We start from the raw sequence: 20,284 nt of genomic DNA, 5'->3' as shown, positions 1-20,284 counted from the left end.
TACTATTTTGACTTCAGTTCATCTCAAAGGGAAGTAGGAGATGGGGGAGAACTCACTACTTATTAGTATACACACAGACACACACACACAGAAATAAAAATCTGCATTCTTAAAGATTACAAATTGGCAGAAGAGATTAAATTATCTCTATCTAAAGAGAGGAGCCCTGGTGGCATAGTGGTTAAGCATCTGGCTGCAAACCAAATTATCTCTATCTAAAGAGAGGAGCCCTGGTGGCATAGTGGTTAAGCATCTGGCTGCAAACCAAAAGGTCAGCCGTTCAAACCCACCAGCAGCTCCGCAGGAGAAAAGACCTGGCGATTTGCTTCCTGCCACGGTAAAGTTTACAGCCTGTGGTTTCCCCTTCCAGGTAGGTCTACTCCGTCCTATAGGGTTACTGTTGAGTTGGAATCAACTCAATGGCAACAGGTTTGGCTTTTTGGCCTATTGAAAGGTCTCACAATAGCTGAGGAACAAAAAAAAAAAAAACATGCGTGAGCAAGCAAGGAACTTGTAAAGGCTGTGCCTTCTGACTTAGGGGTGTGAGGGAATAAGAAAAAACCAGCAGACCCTATAGCCTAGTGGTTCTCCAATTTGGCCATGCATCAGAATCACCTGGGAGGGCTTGATAACAACCCAGGTTGCTCCACCTTCTGAGTTTCTGATTAGATAGGCCTGGGGTCAGGCCCAGGATTCTGACTTCTAACAAGCTCTCAGGTGATGCTGATGCTGCCCATCCATGGCCCACAGCTCAAGCAGCACTGAGTCTAGAGGGTAACTTTGGTGCGGGGAGGAACCACGTGTCACTCACAGCTGTGTCCCAGGGCCTAGCACAGTGCCTGGCACACAGTTCCAAACCAAGTCCCGTGGAGTTGATTTCAACTCATGGTGATGCCATGTGTCAGAGCAGAACTGTCCTCCATAGGGCTTTCAGTGGTTGATTTTTCAGAGGTAGATCGCCAGGCCTTTCTTCCAAGGCACTTCTGGGTGGGCTCAAACCTCCAACCTTTCAGTTAGCAGCTGAGCGTGTTAACCACTCGCACCACCCAGAGACTCTGGCACACAGTTGCTGTTAGTTGCTGTCAAATGGATTCTGACTCATGGCAAACCCATGTGTACGGTGACCTGTGCTCCACAGGGGTTTCAAGGCTGTGACCTTTCAGAAGCAGATCACCAGGGCTGTCTTCTGAGGCACCTCTGTGTGGGACTGAACTTCTGGTATTCAAGCGTTTAACTATTTGGGCCACCCAAGGACTCCTGGCACACAGCCCCCAATAAATATCTGTTGAATGAATGACTATTATAGCTGTCATTTCCAGCAACAATTTCACTACTTACTTAGGAATACTTGCTGCAGGCATCGTATACACACATTTCAAAAAAACAATTTCACATATACCAGGCACTATAGCCTCTGACCTTAGGGGGCTTACAGTTAAATACAGACACTAGTAGCATTTTTTCCTGAGAACAGCTAGATAGTGAAATGTTTCGAGTATTTCCATTGAAGTGGAGGCAGACAACTCACCTATACAAACTACCCTAAAGAAAAACCTCATGTGAGTAAAAATGGTCCAATTCATTTCATAATATTCCTCCAAAATAATTTTTTTAATCAAAACAAGAATTTGCCTGGATGGAAGACAATTATCTGTGCCTACACTGGCAACCCAGAGATGGACGCCTTACAGGCTCTTCCAGCTGCTGGGGAGCTGAGCAAGGGCAGCCCAGGGAACCAGCCACACGTGAAGGTACCTCTCAGCCTTTATGTTTTCCTTCTCAGGGTCCTCTGCTTTCACTGAGCCCTGCTTACAAGAGAGTTTGGCAGTCGTTTTTCAAATTCTCTGGCTGATCTGCAAGTTACCATAGTCACATTCATTCCAAGGAACAGGTGCTCCTGTTAAAATTAACTGTTTCAAACTGCCAAATATTTTAGAACTATGCCAATTTAAAAAAAAAAAAAGTTTGTAAAATAACCAATCAGATGTAACAGATGCTTCCAGAATTATAAAACACTTTAGATAATTTTTGAAAAACGTTCATTAAAAATTAGAAAAAGACGAGGGTGGAGATGAGCATAGGGCTTGGTGGGGACATACATATACATAATTTTTCCATTTCCAAAATTTCTATCAGCAACCCAGAATGCATAACAGAAAGGCGAAGCTTCAAAGAGCCAAGGAAAAGATGGAGCTGTGCTTTTCTTCTAGTTAAGTCTTGTGTGTGAAAGCCTGTTTTTGTCCCAGTTACTTGGGTTGACTGTCATAAATAATGGCTTTTGTTCGAGAACTTAGCCATAATGATTTCCTTGTCTCTTAACCATCCAAAGGAAGAAGGTACTCAACGTCCCCTGGTTGGGATGGTACGCATTAAGCCTGTGTAAGAAAACTTGCCCTCAGAACTCAGACGGGCCTAAGGATTGATGTCTTAAATTAACTCTAGTGTGACTTAAAAAAAAAAAATTCAGGCCACCCTGATTTTATTCCTGGAATCAGTCTCTGTTGACCTCATTAAACCCAATGAAATAGGTCTGAGACTCTCCTTTTTAAAAACTGAAGGTTGTTTAAGGAACAAGTTTAGCAACCTGGTACATTCGTCCTTGCTGTGTATCACTGAGTCAGTTCCAAGTCACAGTGACCTTACAGGACAGAATAGAAATGCCCCTTAGGGTTTCCTAGGCTGAAATCTTTACGGAAGCAGATCGCCAAGTCTTTTCTCCCATGAAGTGGCTGGTGGGTTTGAACTGCCAACTAACCATTGTACCACCAGGGCTCCTTCTGGTACATTCAAAGAAAATTAAATATCAAAGACCTGTGCCCAAATCCCTTGCCTAGCCAAGCCACACAGACACAGAATTAGTGTGAGTTCCTCACCCTGGTTTCTTTTAACCTGTTGAGAAAAAAGACAAGCAGATTCATTTCAAGCCACCTGCTGGAAGAGAAATCTTAAACTTTATCTTAGAGACAGAAGAAAACAGGAGAGGTTAAAACATCGTATTTCTTAAAGTCTGAAACTTTTAACAACTTTAAACGATATAGAGATTTTGAATATTACAAGTCAAAACCTTTCGTATACAGAAATATTGAGAGCAATTATTATTTGGCTAAGAGAAAAAGAAATTTTAAAATTAATTTGGTGACTAGCTAGTTAACTTCATTTAAGCAGATAGGGAAAGTGATTTTTTTTTTTGGCTCAAGTTATTCTGGAAATGGCTTCTGCAAGGAACAAGTCCAAGGAAAAACTGGCGATTCTTTTTTTCTTAATCAAATATCAAATTCACAAATTTCTGGCTCTGATTTTATTTTACTTTGTGTCAGTTCCTTGCAGTTTACTATCTACGATTTGCATAGGCTAAAGGAACCATATAATTACAAACTCTATCATTACCTGTGTACACTCAATAAATAAAAATAAAATAAGTAAAATTTCCTACATACATTCAGAAAGGTTCCTGGCACATGGATTGGGCTACCCCCTCCCCTCCAACAAGTAGTTCCTGAACCTGATCCAGGCTTTAAAGAGGGACAGAAGGAGAGGAATAAACATCCTCAAGGTCATTTTCATCTTTGAAAGACTTTAAAAAATTTGAATCTACCAGGATCTAAGACAGATAAACGACTGCTTCCTCTGACCTTCTTTTAAATATATATACACCACTTCTGCAAGACTCCTTCAAACTTTGAATTTTGAGCAGCTGAACAGTCCCAACTTTACCCAACACAGGTTTAAAAATCTTTTGCATATTGAATTTGATGTTCTTACAATACAGCCATTCAATTAAGTAAGCAATCAACAAGCTTTTTGATCCCTAACATATTACAATGAAATTTTTTCTTTTTTCAGATGTGTGGGAACTGCAAAGTTTTAGGCACAACAAATCTCAAGAAAAATGTAAACTGAACAAATTTGTAGCATGCATGTGGCCCTCCCAGCACAAGCACTGTAATATCACTCCAAATTAAATTTGTTGGTCTTTCAGTGGGAAAGTGGTCAAAACTTAACCAGGTTCAGCAAAACTATACACCCCCACAATGTCTTCGAATGTGTGTGGAATGGACAAACTACATTATAGTAACTCCAAATTTCAATTAACAAAGCATTCTTCCAACATACAATCAACCAGGGCATATCTTCAATCAAGGTCACAAAAATAAACCCTTTGTCTGCAATTATGCTGCTGCTCTAGAAAGTTCTTAACATACTTTCCAGAATAACTTTCCCTCTAGTAAACAGCCTAGAATCCCTTTTTCCTAAAATCATGAGTAATTAGCTCTTGCAGAAATATATCTGTCTATATGAACGATGCTAAACATTACTACTTGATGTACTACAATACTTCTGCAGTTCCATAATTACATCCTCTCATCTGGGACACCACACAGGATTAGAAAGAGCCTTCATCTGAAAACGGCACAATGAAAATCAGACTTAGCCAGCCTGAACCACTGTTCGTTAGGACAAGAAAATGAGTGGAGACAAAGGGAGCTAAAGTAGTTTCCACAAGAAACTAGAAACAAGACAATGCCCCCACTAACAGCCCAGGTCCCCGGCACTATACATGATCCAATCACATGTATGTCACCTGCCTTTACACACACAGTCCTCTCTTCTTCAGTTCTAGACAGTTCAAAGGAGTAAATCTTGAGGAAAAAGTAGAAAGGGGTGGAAAGTGGGAACCGGGTTTACATGAACACAGCACCTCACTGCTACTGAAGGCGACAAGTTTCTTTCTGTAGATGACACGCAGCGTGCAAAATCACACCTACTGAAAATCAACAATACTTGCAAAAAGCCATCTGAGAAACATAACATTTTAATAGATGAAATAAATACTCCAGTACATGCAAGGTAAAAACTTGACATGGGGGAAGAAAAATCACTCTTTATAGTGTAAATTAAAAAATAAAACACACACTCACAGTAGCTTTTCCCCCCATTTGCAAATCACGTGGCAAAGTCATACTCTTTCCACACCAAGTATACTCCTAATCCAACACGATTGCTTAAAAAAAATAAAGACATACAAAAAAGGTAGCTACATCCATGTCTAAGGAGGGAAAACTGAGGTAACCTTTTTTTTTTAATTAAAAAAGACCAAAAAAAGAAATGAACCCATGACCTCCTTCCTGCCCAATTAGTAAAATTTGGTTGTGAAATTCCGGAAGACGGGCTGGGGGTGGGGGTTGAATAATTACACATTACACATCTGTCTCCGGGTCCCTACTGTGTAGGGGAGGTGGGCACCTGGGCCCTCTGAGTGCGTGTGTAAGTTGTGTGCAAGGCCCTGCCTCTTGGAAGATTCCTCTCGAGCATTTAACTTCAGGGAGTGGGGGAAAAGGACTTTACCTATGATTTCTTTGGTATAAATGGAGAGGGGCAGAGAATAAGTATCTTCCTTTAGTCTGGGGTGAAAGATAGGGTACGGGGGTGGGGTGCTAATTCACAGAATTGGAATTCACTGGCGGTAAAGTCCTGGGCGAAGACCTCTCCCTTAAAGCCTGAGATAGCAGGGTGCAGCCTTCAGACACGGCGCAGGCCGAGTTCCTCAGCCTCTCCCTGTGGTCCAACATCTTGGCACCCCCGTCGGGGTGTTGCGCCAGATCCCTGAGGCACTGGGTCAGCAGCACGCAGGCCGACACCACGCTCATGGCGCCGCCCAGGATGGCGGTCTGCACCGCCTTGCCCTCGGCGCTCACGGCTGCCGCGCGACCCAGGAACTGCGGCTCGGTGGCGAAGCCCACTAGGGCGCTCACTGCCTGCACCAGGGGCCCGCTGAAGAGCGCGCAGCGACTGCGCGCCAGCTCACTCGGCGCTGCCTTCACCTCCCGCACGCAGGCCAGCAGCGCTGAAGCACTCGTGCTCATGCACTTGACGCCCAGCTTGAACTGCTCCCGTGAAAAGCGGTCCCGAGACTTGTCGCTGGCCAGGGCACACGCGTCCGTCAGGAACTTGAGGTTGCGAGACAGGCCCTGCGACACCTCCAGCAGCAGCTGCGGCGTCATGTCAGCCAGCGGTGTGGCTCGAAGCAGCGCGCAGCCCTGCTCCACCTCGTGGCGGCAGCGTGTCACGCGGTAGCGGTCCACCAGGCCTGGCTGCGCAGGCTGCGCACCCGGCGTGGCCACGGCCGCCAGGTAGGCCGCGTGGGCGGAGCACTCGGTCAGGGACACCACCAGGTCGCCCAGCTCCACCAGGCTGTCCCCTGCCTCTCCAAAGCGGCCCATGTTGAGCTGGCTCTGCACGTCGTGGGTGAGGATGGAGAGCCCCTTGGTGCGCGCGATGATGGTGTCCCGGCACTGCTCGAAGGACTCGGCGCCGGCACAGGAGGAGGCGAGGCCGTCGAAGAGCACTGGACGAGCCTCACTTGACAGCAGCAGCAAGTCGGCCACCAGCTGCATTTTGCCCTTGCAGTGGTCGCAGACAGACACCAGCCTCTTACGCGGCTGCGAGCTGGCCCCGCCGACGGTGCTCGCAGGAGCCGGAGAAGCCGCCTCGCCGGTGGGCTTTCCAGCGCTGCCGCTAGCCATCACGCCCGGGGGGCACTGGCATGCCGCTGGGGAGCCCGCTACCGCCGCCACTGCCACTGCCGCCGCCCCCGCGGCCGTCGCGACTGAGCAGGCCAAGGCCGCGGTGCCTTCCCCGAACCATCATGCCATCCACCGCCGAGGGCGGACGGCACAGGGCTGCGGCTGCCGGAGCCCGGGCGGCGCGGGGCGGGACCGAGGGCCAGAAAACGCCAAGAGACTCTTCGGGGCACGGGGCGGGGCTGCAGCGTCCTGCCTCCTAAAGGGCTTGCAGGAAGCATGAACCGGGGCAGGGCAAACTCACAGTCCGCGCTCCTCGCCGCTCTGCTGCAAGGAAAGTCCCCTCTGCTGGGCCGCCGCCTCCTTCCTGGGCATGGCCCGGCCCGGCCGCCGGAGCCGAGAGGGCGGGACGGGGAAGCTGGGAGTTGTCCTTCCTTCCTTTCTTTGAAATCAAAATCCTTTCCTCCGGGAGGAGCGCGGGCGGCGGCCCAGGCGGGCTCTGCTGTCAGCCGCCGCACTCGAAGCCACCTCGGCTCCCCGGCGCACGTGGGCTTCAGGCGCCGTGACCCCGTAAAGCAGCACTTCCCCGCGACGGCGGCCCGGGTTGGCGCTTTGGGAGGCGCGGCCGCTCCGGGCGCATCTCCTGCCTCCTGCTCTCGGGAAGCGGCGCCGGCGGCGGCTGCAGGGCCGAGGGTGTGGCCGGCGCTGGCGCGGCCGCGCCGAGTCAGAGTCGGGCGGGAGCTTGCACTGATTGCGCACAGCGGCCGGGCGCCCCGCTCGCTCGCTTGCCTGCCCGCCACACCCGGGCGTCCCGGGCGCCGCGGCGGTCCCTTCCCGCCTCGCAGTTCACAGAGCGAGGCCCGGCGCCCAGGCGGCACGCCCTCCCGGACCGCGCACCCCGCGGCCCGCCGCTTGCTGTCGGCACGAGTCCATCCCGGTCGCCTCCTCGTCTCGGGCCAGCGGCGGCTGAGCTCTCCCGAGGACCCGGGCTCCGCGCATCGGACGTCCCTGCGCGCGTCTCCCCGGCGGCCAATCCAACTCAGAAGGTCCCCGCGGCGCTGCGGCAACCCGCCCGCGCCCCGGCTCCTGCCATTTTTGTCAACCACCAACTTCCGAGCGAGCGGGGAGAAACTGAAAGGAAGGGCGGGGGCCAGAACGAAGAGGGGAAAACACCCGCTTCCTCTCCCCAAGCGGCTTCACCTCGGAGCGCGGCAGTGGGTGCACCGCTGCCCGCCCGCCTGTGCTGCAGGAGGCTTTTCCTCTTCCCGTCCGCGCCTCGCCCCCGAGCTCGCCGCCACCGCCTCGGCCGTAACCTCCCTGGAGCCTATAGAAATCTTTTGTGTGGCGTCACCGCCTTTCGTTTAAATCCCGCTTCCTCCTCTCGCCCTTCCTCCCGCCCCCTCCGCCGCTCCCGGATGCTTGCGCGATGCGCTGCTCCTCCCCCGGGAAGCTGGGTGGCTGCGGGAGGACGCCGCCGCCCAACGCGGACGCTGCCGGCCCCGGTCCTGCCGGCGTTCGGCCGGGGTCCCGGGCCTCCCCGGCGGTCTCGGGCCAAGAGGCCCCGGCAGTGAAGAGAAGGGAGGCCAGCCCCGGGCCAGGGCCTCTGCGCACACCCATGGGAGATCGGGGCGCAGCTGCCAGTTGGCCTTACGTAAGCGCTTAGCCAGACGAGGGGGCTCCGCGCTCTCCTCCCCCCAAAGGGACCACGTCTAAAAGGTGACCTGTTTCCTGAGGTGAAGGGAGAGGGACACCCGACACCATCCCATGGTGATCTGCTGGGGTCCAGTAATTTCGGTTTGCGGGACATCTACTGATTTTCCCAGTTCTCCCCCTGCCCTTTGTTGTTTGATCCTCGTCCGCCATGGGTTTCTGCGGGACTGTGCTGACTTACACAAGAGCACTGGATTTAGAGTCTGAAAGGGGAGCGAGATAATTGCCGTTTCTTCCTTTTAAATATATACGTAGATAGAGCACCGATTTTCAGTTAGTCTTCCCGAGGTCAGTCTTACCCAGCCATTTACAAGCTGTGTGACCTGGTGTAAGTTCTCTATCTCTAAATCAGATACTTGAGTACTTGAACACTGGCCGATTTGAGTTACCGGGCTCATATATTAAAAAACAAAACAAAAACCAAACCCATTGCCAGTCAAGTCGGACTCGTAGGGACCCTATACGACAGAGTAGAACTGCCGCATAGGGTTTCCAGGGAGCGGCTGGTGGATTCTAACTACCAGCCTTTTGCTTAGCAGCAAAATGCTTAACCACTGTGCCACCACCTGTTATAATTATGGGCCTTAATTATCAGCACAGTGTGCCCTCTCATAACCTCTGTTTCTTTGTTCATAAAATAGTAGTGGCTACTGTTGAATAGGAGTTAACAGCCTTTGGAGGTAAACATTATCCCCGTTTTAGAGATAAGGAAACTGATGCTCAGATGCCTTAAGTGACTGCCTAAGGTCAGGAAGATAGCAAACCATTGGCTGAGGAGGCTACCCTCACTCCCATCCCCAACCCCTTTTCCTTTTACCCAGACCCTGTTCTTCAGGAAGTGGTTGAAACCCAGTAAAGAGCCCCACCTCTTAGTCCTAAAATAGACCTCTCTAGAAGCCCAGCCCAGCAGAAGCTGGGTGTGTACAATCAACAGAAATGCCTGTACCTCTTTCCCTTCCTAGGACCCCAGGTCACCCTTTTTCAGCTGGTTGCAAGTGTTGCTTATAACTAGAATGACCTTGCAATTCATCATCCAAACCGAAACACTTGAGAGTTAACAGTGAGGGATGCTATTGATAACAGGGATGACAGACAAAACTGGGTGGAAGTTACCCTACTTATAACTGAAAGTGCCCTTACTTCACAAACTGAGGCCCATAAAACTGAATGACTTTCTAAACAAGCAGCAATGCTAGAGGGTTCATCCCTTTTATTTTTCTACCAAGGAGAAACAGTTGGATAAGCTTGACTTGGTAACCCAGGATTTAGCACCTAAGACCTTCTTAGCTCCAAAAATTTACTATGAGGAGGCAGTCATACCTTTCCTCTTTGCCTAGTTTACTCACGAAATTGCTCTGGGATCAGAAGATTTTGCCCCTGGGGTAGCATGTTTTCTTGTTACTGGAAATGTCATGTCCCAGTAATGAGCTCTATTTGATAAGATTGGTGTGGCTTTAAAAATTGAAAGGATTGTTTTCTTGGCCATCCCTGTTTTATTTTTCAGGTAGGCAGCTCCTCCTAAACTGATACTTCCAGGTACTACCTCTGCCTTCCTTTAGGTCACCTTTACTTTCTGCCTGTGTTCACTTACTCCTCAAGCACTGGGTACCAGTGTACCACGTGCCTGGCCCTGTGCTAGCCACCAAAGCTACATAATAAGCAAGATGAGTTGATTCTACCCTGAAGAGTAGAATCCAGAGAGGGTGATAGATTCACAAACAGGTAATCACAGTTTCACTGTTGATATAGTAAGAGCAAAGTAAAGAAACTATAGCTGAGATAGTACTGCTCACTAAATATTCCAATGGCAGTTAGGTGGGGTCATGCGATTAGTTCTGACCAATGAAATGTAAGTGGAAGTGATGTTTGTTATTTCCAGGCTGAGGCAATGAAAAGCCAATTTATAATTCTCCACTCTCTCTCTTACCTGTTGCAGTTACTGAGAAGACTGTGCAGCTGAAAGAAGGTAGAGCCACCATAGGCTTAGGTGACTGTGTGGAGTAGACCTTCTGCTGATCTGCGCTGGACATGTAATGTGAGCAAAAAGTAAACTTTTGTTGTATTAAGCCATTGAGATTTGAGGATTGTTTGTTACTGTAACATATTTTAGTCTAACCTGATAGAGGAGGTCTATTTATATCTACCCCTGTAGTTACTGGAAAAAATGGCTTAACCACTGGTGATTACCTGGCTCAAGGCCAACACTTAGGCATTTGATAAATATTTATTGAATCAATGAGCTACATACAAACAGAGAACTTATCGAGGATTCGGGCAGGAAAGGCGAAACTGACAGAGGCTGGCGCAAGGATTGAGGAAACATCTTTACCTTCCTCCCTTACCTGTTCTAGAAGGTGCATCCACCACCTGGACTTTAAGCAGGTTTCAGGGAACAGTATCAACACTCTGGGTTTTGATACCCAACTTCCACACTACTTGCTGGACCCCAGACTCTATGGACCAGCAACCAAGCTACATTTGGTCTCTATTGCCACCTGGTGGTCAGTAAGGGGCACTCTCTGCCTTAATGTATTTCTCCTTTGGAATAGTGTCCCTCTTTTTTATTTTTGTGTTCACAGATGGACCATTTCAATCTCAGGTAATCTTTATACACATATCCAAACATCACCCTTGTCTTAGTTATCTAATGCTGCTATAACAGAAATACCACAAATGGGTGGCTTTAAGAAATGGAAGTTAATCTTCTCACAGTTTAGGAGGCTAGAAGTCCAAATTCAGGGTGCTGGCTCTAGGGGAAGGCTTTCTCTCTGTTGGCTCTGGAGGAAGATCCTTGTCCCCTACCTCTGCTTCTCCAAATTGCTTGTTTAATATCTTCTGTATCTCAAAAGAGATTGACTTAAGATACACCCTACACTAATCTTGTCTCATTAACATAACAGAGAAAACCCATTCCTAAATGGAATTATAACCACAGGCATAGAAGTTAGGATTTACAGCATATATTTTGGGGGGACACAATTCAATCTATAATAACCCTTCATTGTCTTCCTTTTAATATCTCTTCTAAAGGGAGAGGAATTTCTGTGTGGAAAATGTGTGCCCATCTCTCTTGTCCCGATTCACTCATCACCACAGGTGATGGATGAGAGCCTGACATTCATTGGATGTGGTTCACTAGGGAGCAGGATCACTGTGTAACAGGTCACTGCCCTTACCTAGCATGCCCTCTTGCTCTCTAGTGTATTTTGTTCCTATACAACAAGAATATCTGGGCAGAACCTCACCCATCATGTCTGTCCCATCCCCATCCTTGCCTTCCACCCTCCCTGCCATTCTCTGTCTCTGTTCAGCTGAAATTGGGCATGAAATTGGGCATGTGAGGGAGGCCTATGTGCAGGACCAGGTATACCTTGGCAGGCACACTTGAGCATTCAGGTCCCAAGATCTGGAGCTCTGGAATTCTCTCCAGTTTAGTTTACCTGAGAGCCCTGCATGGAGATGAAGGGTGCTGACACAGATTAATAAAATGAGTACCCCATTTGTCTTTTGGCTAGTGATTTGGGGTGTATTTTCCATTGTCTCAAATCCTGGAGGGAGGAAAAGATGAATACTAAGATTCATGCACCCCAAATTCCTAATACCAATCATGCCTAAGCATGTTTTGATATCTGTCATGGTGCCTAACACATAATTAGTGGTCAGTATGTATAAGGAGCCCTGGTGGTGCAATGGTTAAGTGCTCGGCTGCTAACCAAAAGGTCAACAGTTCAAACCCACCAGCCACTCCACGGGAGAAAAAAATCTGGGGATCTGCTCCCGTAAAGATTATAGCCTAGGATTTCCTATGGGGTAGTTCTCCTCTGTTATATTGGGTCACTATGAGTCGGAATCAACTCTACAGCACAGAACAACAATAACAGCATACAGAGATTGACTAGATTTATTACTCCCTCACATGGAGCCTCCCTGGTCCCCCAGACAGACTCGGGCATTTCTGCCCCCTTACACCTACTGTGCTTTGTACACAGTGTCAGTGTGACCATTGGCATTGTGTACCTGTAACTGTTGGCATAACTCTCTCCCCACAACCCTGTCATCTCCTTAAGGGCGAGGACTTGGTGTGTTCATCTCTCCCCAGCACCTAATCCATTGCCTGGTTGTCAAATAAATGTTGTGGAGTTAGTAAATTAATGAGTTAATTCAGTTGTTACGTCTCTTGCAAGGAAGGCATCCCTTTATTGAACCAATATTCAGCTGCCTCCAACTTTTACTCAGTAACGGACAGAAAATCATGGACATTTATGAACCCATAGCTGCTTTTGGAAGTGTGTTCCACAGCCGGGACACAGCCTGTGTGTGATCCTGAGCTACAGCTCACAGCTCTGAGGGTAAAGTGTAGGCCTGAGCCTCTTGGCTCAGCAACTGTGCACCCTATTTCTCTTACAGCTTGTTTGAGAGAAGCCAGGGAGATGATTCTTTGGAAACAGAGATTGTGAGTTCTCTAGACATAGTCATTTCATGTCTGGTGACATATCTGTACTACAGAATACAGGTAATTTTTCAGATAGCTCAGATAAAAGTCCTATCTTTTATTCTTGGGGGATTCAGATATCATCCCCGAATTTTCAAGGCAATTGTAGTATTGTCGATTATTAGAATTAAGTAAGTGTACTATTCTGAGAATTTCAGTTGAAATGAGTTTTTTTTCTATACCATGATGAAGAGATGAGTATCAGTCAACATTTTGTGGTCATCAGTGTGTATGTGTGTCCCTCCTTTTTAAAATACAACTGATAAGTTGTTGTTGTTAGTTATTAGTTAGTTAACTATTAGTTAGTTAACTATTGAGTTAACTCTGACTCATTGCAAACTTATATATAATAGAAGGAAGCATTGCCTGGTCCTGTGCTATCCTCAGAATTGTTGGTATTTTTTAGACCATTTTTGCAGTTATTTTATAAAACGTTAGATGTAGAGAAATAGAAAATACAGATAAAAGATCAAAATAATTTTAAATCCCACTCTGTGATGGTTAAGGTTATGTGTCAACTTGGCCTGGCCATGATTCTCAGTGGTTTAGGCAGATATTATGTAATGATCCTCCATTTCGTAATCTGATGTGAGCAGCCAATCAGCTAAAAGGGGAGTTTCCTTGGGAGTGTGGCCTGTATCCAATATATACTGTACAGATGTTCTGGCAAAGCTTGCCTCTCTGGATCCTGCATCTGACTTGTCATCCTCTGACCTCCAGTTCTTGAGACATGAGCCAACAGCCTGCCATCTGACCTGCAGATTTGGGGATTCACCAGCACCAAAGCCCTGTGAGCCAGCAGCCTGACATCTGACCTGCCAGTTATGAGTTCATCTGCCGCTTCAACCACATGAGTTAGGGGAAGCCTCTAGCCTGACATCTGACCCACAGATTTGGGACTTGCCAGTCTCCACGATTGCATGAGCCATCTCCTTGAAGTAACTAACTCTCTCTCTATGTATATAGGCTTTACTGGTTTTGCTCCTCTTGAGTGCCCAGCCTGAGACATTTTGTACCGAAAGTGGTTCTAGAGGAACAGAATTGTAAGGACGAGTTTTCTGAATTGGTTCTCAAATCTAGCTAGTCTTAAAAGCGCTGATGACTCTGCCTGCAGTAGTAAAGAGGGCACTGCTAATCCATGGTGTGAGGTGGCAATAGAAATACACAAAATATCACTACCAATGGGTCAAAATATTTGTGAGAAACAAGGCTCTGGGTGATTGCATATTTGATACTTTTCTACAATTTTGTCAGAATGAGAAGTATGGGGAGGCTGGTTGATTGGTCCTGCTTTCTGTAGACAGAGTGTTGAAAGAAAGAGATGAGTTCAGGGCTTCAGACTCACAGCTCAGGCACCATATAAAAGACCTGGAAGTTGCCACTTGTGCCCTGAAAGAAAGGCTTATTTCTTGTAGTAACAGCTGCTATTGCCAAAAACCAAACCCAGAGTCTTATCGTAAGAGTGGCTGAATTAAAACACCAACTAAATTCCTAACCTCAGATGATGGCTGAAGTTAAAGTGAGGGCACTGATTGGGGAGAAATGGGATCCTGAAATTTGGGATGAGGACATATGGACAGATAAGCAGGAAGCTGGGGACATTGAGCCCCTAAATTCCATTAACCACTCCTGTCAACAGAACCAGCCCTCTTCCTCCCATCTGAAGAGATTACTCCATCTTTGTCTGCTAACTCACCTTCCTTGGTAAAACCATTATCCCTTCCACCCCCATTTGATGAGATTAACCCAGCTCTGCCTGAAGAGTCTGCCTGAAATATCACCTGGGGTGGTGCCTGGGGCATTGCCTGGGGCATCACCTGAGGCAGATCCCTTACAAGACATTGCCAAATGTTCCCAGAACCTATCCACACAGCCATTTTTGCTTCTAGACCTATAACTATCCTCAAGTCCCAGCAAGACACAAGAGGTGAAGTACAAAGTGTGACCCAGGTGGAAGTACACTACACTCCAAAAGAACTGCTTGATTTTTCTAATACATATTAACAGAAACCTGGGGGATATGTGTGGGAATGGCTTGGCTGTTAAGGGTGTGGTATAATGGTGTAAGGAGCATAAAGTTGGATCAGTCTGAGTTTACTGATATGGGCCCACTAAGCACAGAATCTTCAAACAATGTTTCATCTTGAGGGGTTAGAAAAGGATCTAGTAGTTTATTTGGTTAGCTCGCTGAAGCGTGGATTAAATGGTGGCCTACACTAAATCAAGATGAAATGCTAGATCTGCCTTGGTATACTGTAGAAGAAGGTATCCAAAGGCTTAGGGAAATTGGCGTGTTAGAGTGGATTTATCAGGTTGGACCTACAGATCCACCCATGGAATGCCTAGAGGACTCACCTTTTATCACAATAAGGAACAAGTTTTTAAAGGGAGCCCCAGCATCCTTGAAGACTGCTGTGATTGCTATTTTATGTAAGTCAGATTTGACAGTGGGAACTGCCCTAACTGAATTAAGACACATATCTACAGTGGGACTAATTAGATTCCTGACAAGTGGAACAAGGGCTATTATGGTAGGAAAACCCAAGTGGAATCCATCAGAACTGCCCCTACCTAGGAAAATAATAAACCAAAAGAAATACTGCACTCCTGGAGGGATTGCAGAAATTAGTGCTACCATCAATGACTTGAAGGATACAGAGGTAGTGATTCCACCACATCCCCGTTCAACTCACCTATTTGGCCTGTGCAAAAAACAGATGGATCTTTGAGAACAACAGCGGATTATGGTAAACTTAACAGGTGGTGACTCCAGTTGCAGCTGCCGTTGCAGATTTGGTTTCATGACTTGAGCAAATTAATACATCTTCTGGTATCTGGTATGCAGCTGTTGATCTGGCCAATGCCTTTTTCTCAATTCTGGTTTTGAAAGTACACCAGAAACAGTTTGCCTTCAGCTGGCAAGGCCACCTTCACTGTCGTACCTCAGGGGTATACCAACTCTCCAGCCCTATGACATAATTTGGTCTGCAGGGACCTTGATCACCTTTCCCTTCCACAAGATATTACACCTATCTATTATATTGATGACATTATGCTGATTGGACCTAGTAAGGAAGAAGTATCAATGATTCTAGACTTGTTGGTAAGACATTTGCGTGTTAGAGGGTGGGAAATCAATATGACAAAAATTCAGGAGCCTTCTACCTCAGTGAAATTTCTAGGAGTTTAGTGGTGTGGGTCATGTCGAGATACTCCTTCTAAAGTGAAGGATAAGCTATTACATCTAGCCCGTCCTATAACCTAAAAAGGAGGCACAGTGCCTAGTGGGCCTCTTTGGATTTTAGAGGCAACATACCCCTCATTTGGGTGTGCTACTCCAGCCTGTTTATCAAGTGACTTTAAAAGCTGCTAGTTTTGAGTGGGGCCCAGAACAAGAGAAGGCTCTGGAACAGGTTCAGGCTGCTGTGCAAGTTACTCTGCCACTTGGGCCGTATGATCCAGCTGACCCAGTGGTTCTTGAAGTGGCAGTGGCAGATAGAGATGCTGTTTGGAGTCTTTGGCAGGCCCCTATTGGTGAATCACTGCACAGACCCTTACGATTTTAGAGCAAAGCCCTGCTATCCTCTGCAGATAACTTCTCTCCTTTTGAGAAACAGCTTTTGTCTTGTTACTGGGGCTTAGTAGAGACTGAATGCTTAACCATGGGCCACCAAGTCACCATGCAGCCTGAGCTGCCAATCATGTACTGGGTGTTGTCTGACCCACAGAGTAATAAAGTCAGACGTGCACAGCAGCACTCTATTATTAAGTGGAAGTGGTGTATATAAGATTGGGCTCGAGCAGGACCTGAAGGCACAAGTAAGTTACATGAGGAAGTGGCTCAAATGCCCATGGTCCCCTCTTCTGTCACATTATCTCCCTCTTCCATTCTGCACCTATGGCTTCATGGGGATTTCCTTACTATCAGTTGACTGAGGAAGAGAAAACTCGTGCCTGGTTTATAGATGTTTCTGTGCGATATGCAGGCACCACTCAGAAGTGGGCAGCGGCAGCACTGCAGCCTCTTTCTGGAACCTCCTTGAAGGACAGTGGTGAAGGGAAATCCTCCTAGTGGGCAGCACTTTGAGCAGTGTACCTGGTTGTTCATTTTGCTTGAAAGGAGAGATGGCCAGATGTGTGATGGTATACTGATTAATGGGCTGTGGCCAGTGGTTTAGCTGGATGGTCAGGGAGTTAGAAGGAACGTGATTGGAAAATTGGTGACAAGGAGGTATAGGGAAGAGGCATATGGATAGACCTCTCTGAGTGGGAAAGGCCAAAGACGTGAAGACATTTGTGTCTCAGGTGAATGCCCACCAAAGGGTGACCTCGGCAGAGGAGGATTTTAACAATCAAGTGGAGAGGATGATGCATTCTGTGGACGCCAGTCATTCTCTTTCCCTAGCCACTCCTGTCATTGCACAATGAGCTCATGAACAAAGTGGCCATAGTGTCAGGAATGGAGGTTGTCTTAGTTATCTAGTGCTGCTGTAACAGAAATACCACACGTGGATTCCTTTAACAAACTGAAGTTTATTCTCTCACGGTCTAGTAGGCTAGAAGTCTGAATTCAGGGCACCAGCTCCAGGGGGAGGCTTTTTCTCTCTCTAGGGGAAGGTCCTTGTCATCAATCTTCCCGTGGTCTAGGAGCTTCTCTGTGCAGGAACCCTGGGTCCAAAGGATGCAGTCTGCTCCTGGCACTGCTTTCTTGGTGGTATGAGGCCCCCATGTCTCTCTGCTTGCTTCTCTCTTTTATATCTCAAAAGAGATTGGCTTAAGACACAATCCAATCTTGTAGATTGAATCCTGCCTCATTAACATAACTACTGCTAATCCCACCTAATTAACATCACAGAGACAGGATTTACAACACATAAGAAAATCATGTCAGATGACAAAATGGTAGACAGTCACACGATACTGGGAATCATGGCCTAGCCAAGTTGACACATATTTTGGGGGGACACAGTTCAATCCATGACAGAGGTTATGCATGAGCTCAGCAACACGGACTTCTACAGTCACCAAGGCTGACTTGGCTACAGCCACTGCTGAGTGCCCAATCTGCCAGCAACACCAACACTGTGTCCCTGAAATGGCATCATTCCTAGGGGTGATCAGCCAGCAACCTGGTGGCAGGTTGATTACATTGGACCACCTCCATCATGGAAAGGATGGTGTTTCGTTTCTCACTGGGATAGATACTTACTCTGGATATGGATTTGCCTTCCCTGCACACAATGCTTCTGCCAAAACTACCATCTATGGACTTACAGAATGCCTTATCTACCATCTTGGAATCCCACACAGCATCACATTGGATCAGGGAACTCAATTCACAGCAAATGAAGTGTGACAGTGGGCCCATGCTCATGGGATTCACTGGACTTACCATGTTCTCCATCATCCTGAAGCAGCTGGCTTGATAGAACAATGGAATGGCCTTCTAAAGACACAATTTCAGTGCCAGCTAGGTGGCAATACCTTGCAGAGTTGGGACAGTGTTCTCTAGGAGGCTGTATATGCTCTAAACCAGCATCCAGTATATGGTGCTGTTTCTCCCATAGCCAGGATTCATGGGCTCAGGAATCAAGGGGTGAAAATGGGAGTTGCACCACTCGTTATTACCCCTATTGACCCACTCGAAAAATATGCTCTGCAGGTCTGGAAGTCTTAGTTCCAAAGGGAGGAATGTTGCTACCAGGAGAAACAACACTGATTCCAATTAACTGAAAGTTAAAAATGCCACCTGACCACTTTGGGTTCCTCATGCCTCTGGATCAACAGATGAGAGTTACCAGATTGGCTAGTGTGACTGATTCTGATTACCAAGGGAAAATCAGGTTGATATTACATAATGCAGGTAAAGAAGTGTGTGTCTGGTATACAGAAGCCCCCCTTAGGACATCTCTTAGTACTAGTATGCCCTGTGATTAAAATCATTGGAAAACTACAGCAATCCAATTCCAACATGGCCCAGACCCTTTAGGAATGAAGGTTGGGTCACCCCACCAGGGAGAGAACTATGACCAGCTGAGGTACTTGCTGAGAGCAAAGGGAATACAGAATGGGTGGTGGAAGAATGTAGCTCTAAATACCAGCTACAACCATGTGACCAGTTGCAGAAATGAGGACTGTAATTGTTTTTAGTATTTCTTCCTTTTTTTGTTATACGTGCAGAAGTATATATATACACCTCTCTCTCTCTCAAATATCTGTTTTTTTCTCTCCCTTGTTCTATTACTTATTATAAAATATAAGATGTAAACAGGGCTAGTGTGTTTTCGGTTGTACTCATGTTAGTTGTATCATGTTAGGCACAAATATGACTCTATAATTGTCTTTATTTAGAGATTATATATGGTTTAAGGAGATGTATACAGGTGCCAAATTGACAAGGGGTGAGTTGTGATGGTTAAGGTAATGTGTCAACTTGTCTAGGCCATGATTCTTGGTGGTTTGGAAGATATGTAATAATCTTCCATTTTGTGATCTGATGTGAGCAGCCAGTCACTTGTTTCCTTGGGGATGTTGCCTGCATCCCATATATATAGAGGTTCTGGCAAAACTTGCTCCCTCTGCAGCCTGCATCCAACTCGTCATCCTCTGACCTCCGGTTCTCAGGATGTGACCCAGCAGCCTGCCATCCGACCTGCCGATTGTGGGTTCATCAGCCCCTGCAATCACGTGAGTTAGGAGAAGCCTCAAGCCTGACATCTGACCCATGGATTTGGGACTTGCCAGCCTCCACAACCGTGTCCCAGCCTAAGACACACCCCAAAGAGATAACCTTTATTTACACATTTGTAGCCATTTTTCTATGCATACATATCTGTTACAGATTGAATCATATCCCCCAAAAATGTGTGTCAACGTGGCTAGACTATGATTCTAGTATTGTGTGATTTTCCACCATTTTGTCATCTAACATGATTTTTTTATGTGTTATAAATCCTACCTCTGTGATGTTAATGAGGCAGGATTAGAGGCAGTTATGTTAATGAGGCAGGAATCAACCTACAAGATTAGATTGTATCTTGAGTCAGTCTCTTTTGAGATATAAAAGAGAGAAATGAACAAAGAGACAGGGGGACCTCATACCACCAAGAAAGCAGTGCCAGGAGCAGGGCGTGTCCTTTGGACCTGGGGTCCTTGCACTGAGAAGCTCCTAGACCAGGGGGAGATTGATGACAAGGACCTTCCTCCAGAGCTGACAGAGAAAGCCTTCCCCTGGAGCTGGCACCCTGAATTCAGACTTCTAGCTTCCTAGACTATGAGAGAATAAATTTCTGTTTTTTAAAGCCATCCACTTGTGGTATTTCTGTTACAGCAGCACTAGATAACTAAGACAATATCTGTATAATAGTAATACCATTTTATAGCCTTTTATCATTTAATAATATAAAATGAAAATATTTTAGTATCAACAAATATGCATCTATGATGTCTCATTATATTTAATGATTGCATTGGTTTCCATTGTATGAGTGGACTGTAGTTTGCAATCTGTAAATGTAGATTTTACAATCTACTATTGTTGAATATTTAGTGTGGTTCCCAT

The 20,284-nt window shown here is 46.7% G+C and overlaps 2 protein-coding genes across 8 annotated transcripts in view; one reads left to right on the top strand and one right to left on the bottom strand.

Annotated features, from left to right (window-relative positions):
- Positions 1-4,795: 4,795 nt before the first annotated feature.
- TLNRD1 (talin rod domain containing 1) lies at positions 4,796-7,823 on the bottom strand. The gene has a single exon (XM_004387503.2). The coding sequence runs from the start codon at positions 6,522-6,524 to the stop codon at positions 5,436-5,438; it is 1,089 nt and encodes a 362-aa protein (XP_004387560.1). The 5' UTR covers positions 6,525-7,823; the 3' UTR covers positions 4,796-5,435.
- The window catches only part of MESD (mesoderm development LRP chaperone), a 35,330-nt gene continuing 21,846 nt past the window's right edge, over positions 6,801-20,284 (top strand). For 2 of the 7 annotated variants that reach the window (XR_002825776.1, XR_002825775.1), the window contains exons 1-3: positions 6,801-8,237; positions 10,168-10,266; positions 13,444-13,661. The gene's annotated coding sequence lies outside the window, so the exon portion shown is untranslated. Of the gene's footprint in view, positions 8,238-10,167; positions 12,020-13,443; positions 13,662-20,284 lie in introns of those variants that run through there. The other 5 variants (XR_002825781.1, XR_002825780.1, XR_002825777.1 and 2 more) reach the window with 3 other exon arrangements.

The sequence above is a fragment of the Trichechus manatus genome, unplaced genomic scaffold (genome assembly GCF_000243295.1).
Source record: "Trichechus manatus latirostris isolate Lorelei unplaced genomic scaffold, TriManLat1.0 scaffold00186, whole genome shotgun sequence".
Lineage (NCBI taxonomy): Eukaryota > Metazoa > Chordata > Mammalia > Sirenia > Trichechidae > Trichechus > Trichechus manatus.
Note: the sequence above shows the minus strand (reverse complement) of the source record. Positions and strands in the feature narration are given on the sequence as shown.

Excerpts from the sequence above, each read along its gene's own strand:
- TLNRD1 (XM_004387503.2), bottom strand. The coding sequence starts at position 6,524 with ATGGCTAGCGGCAGCGCTGGAAAGCCCACCGGCGAGGCGGCTTCTCCG.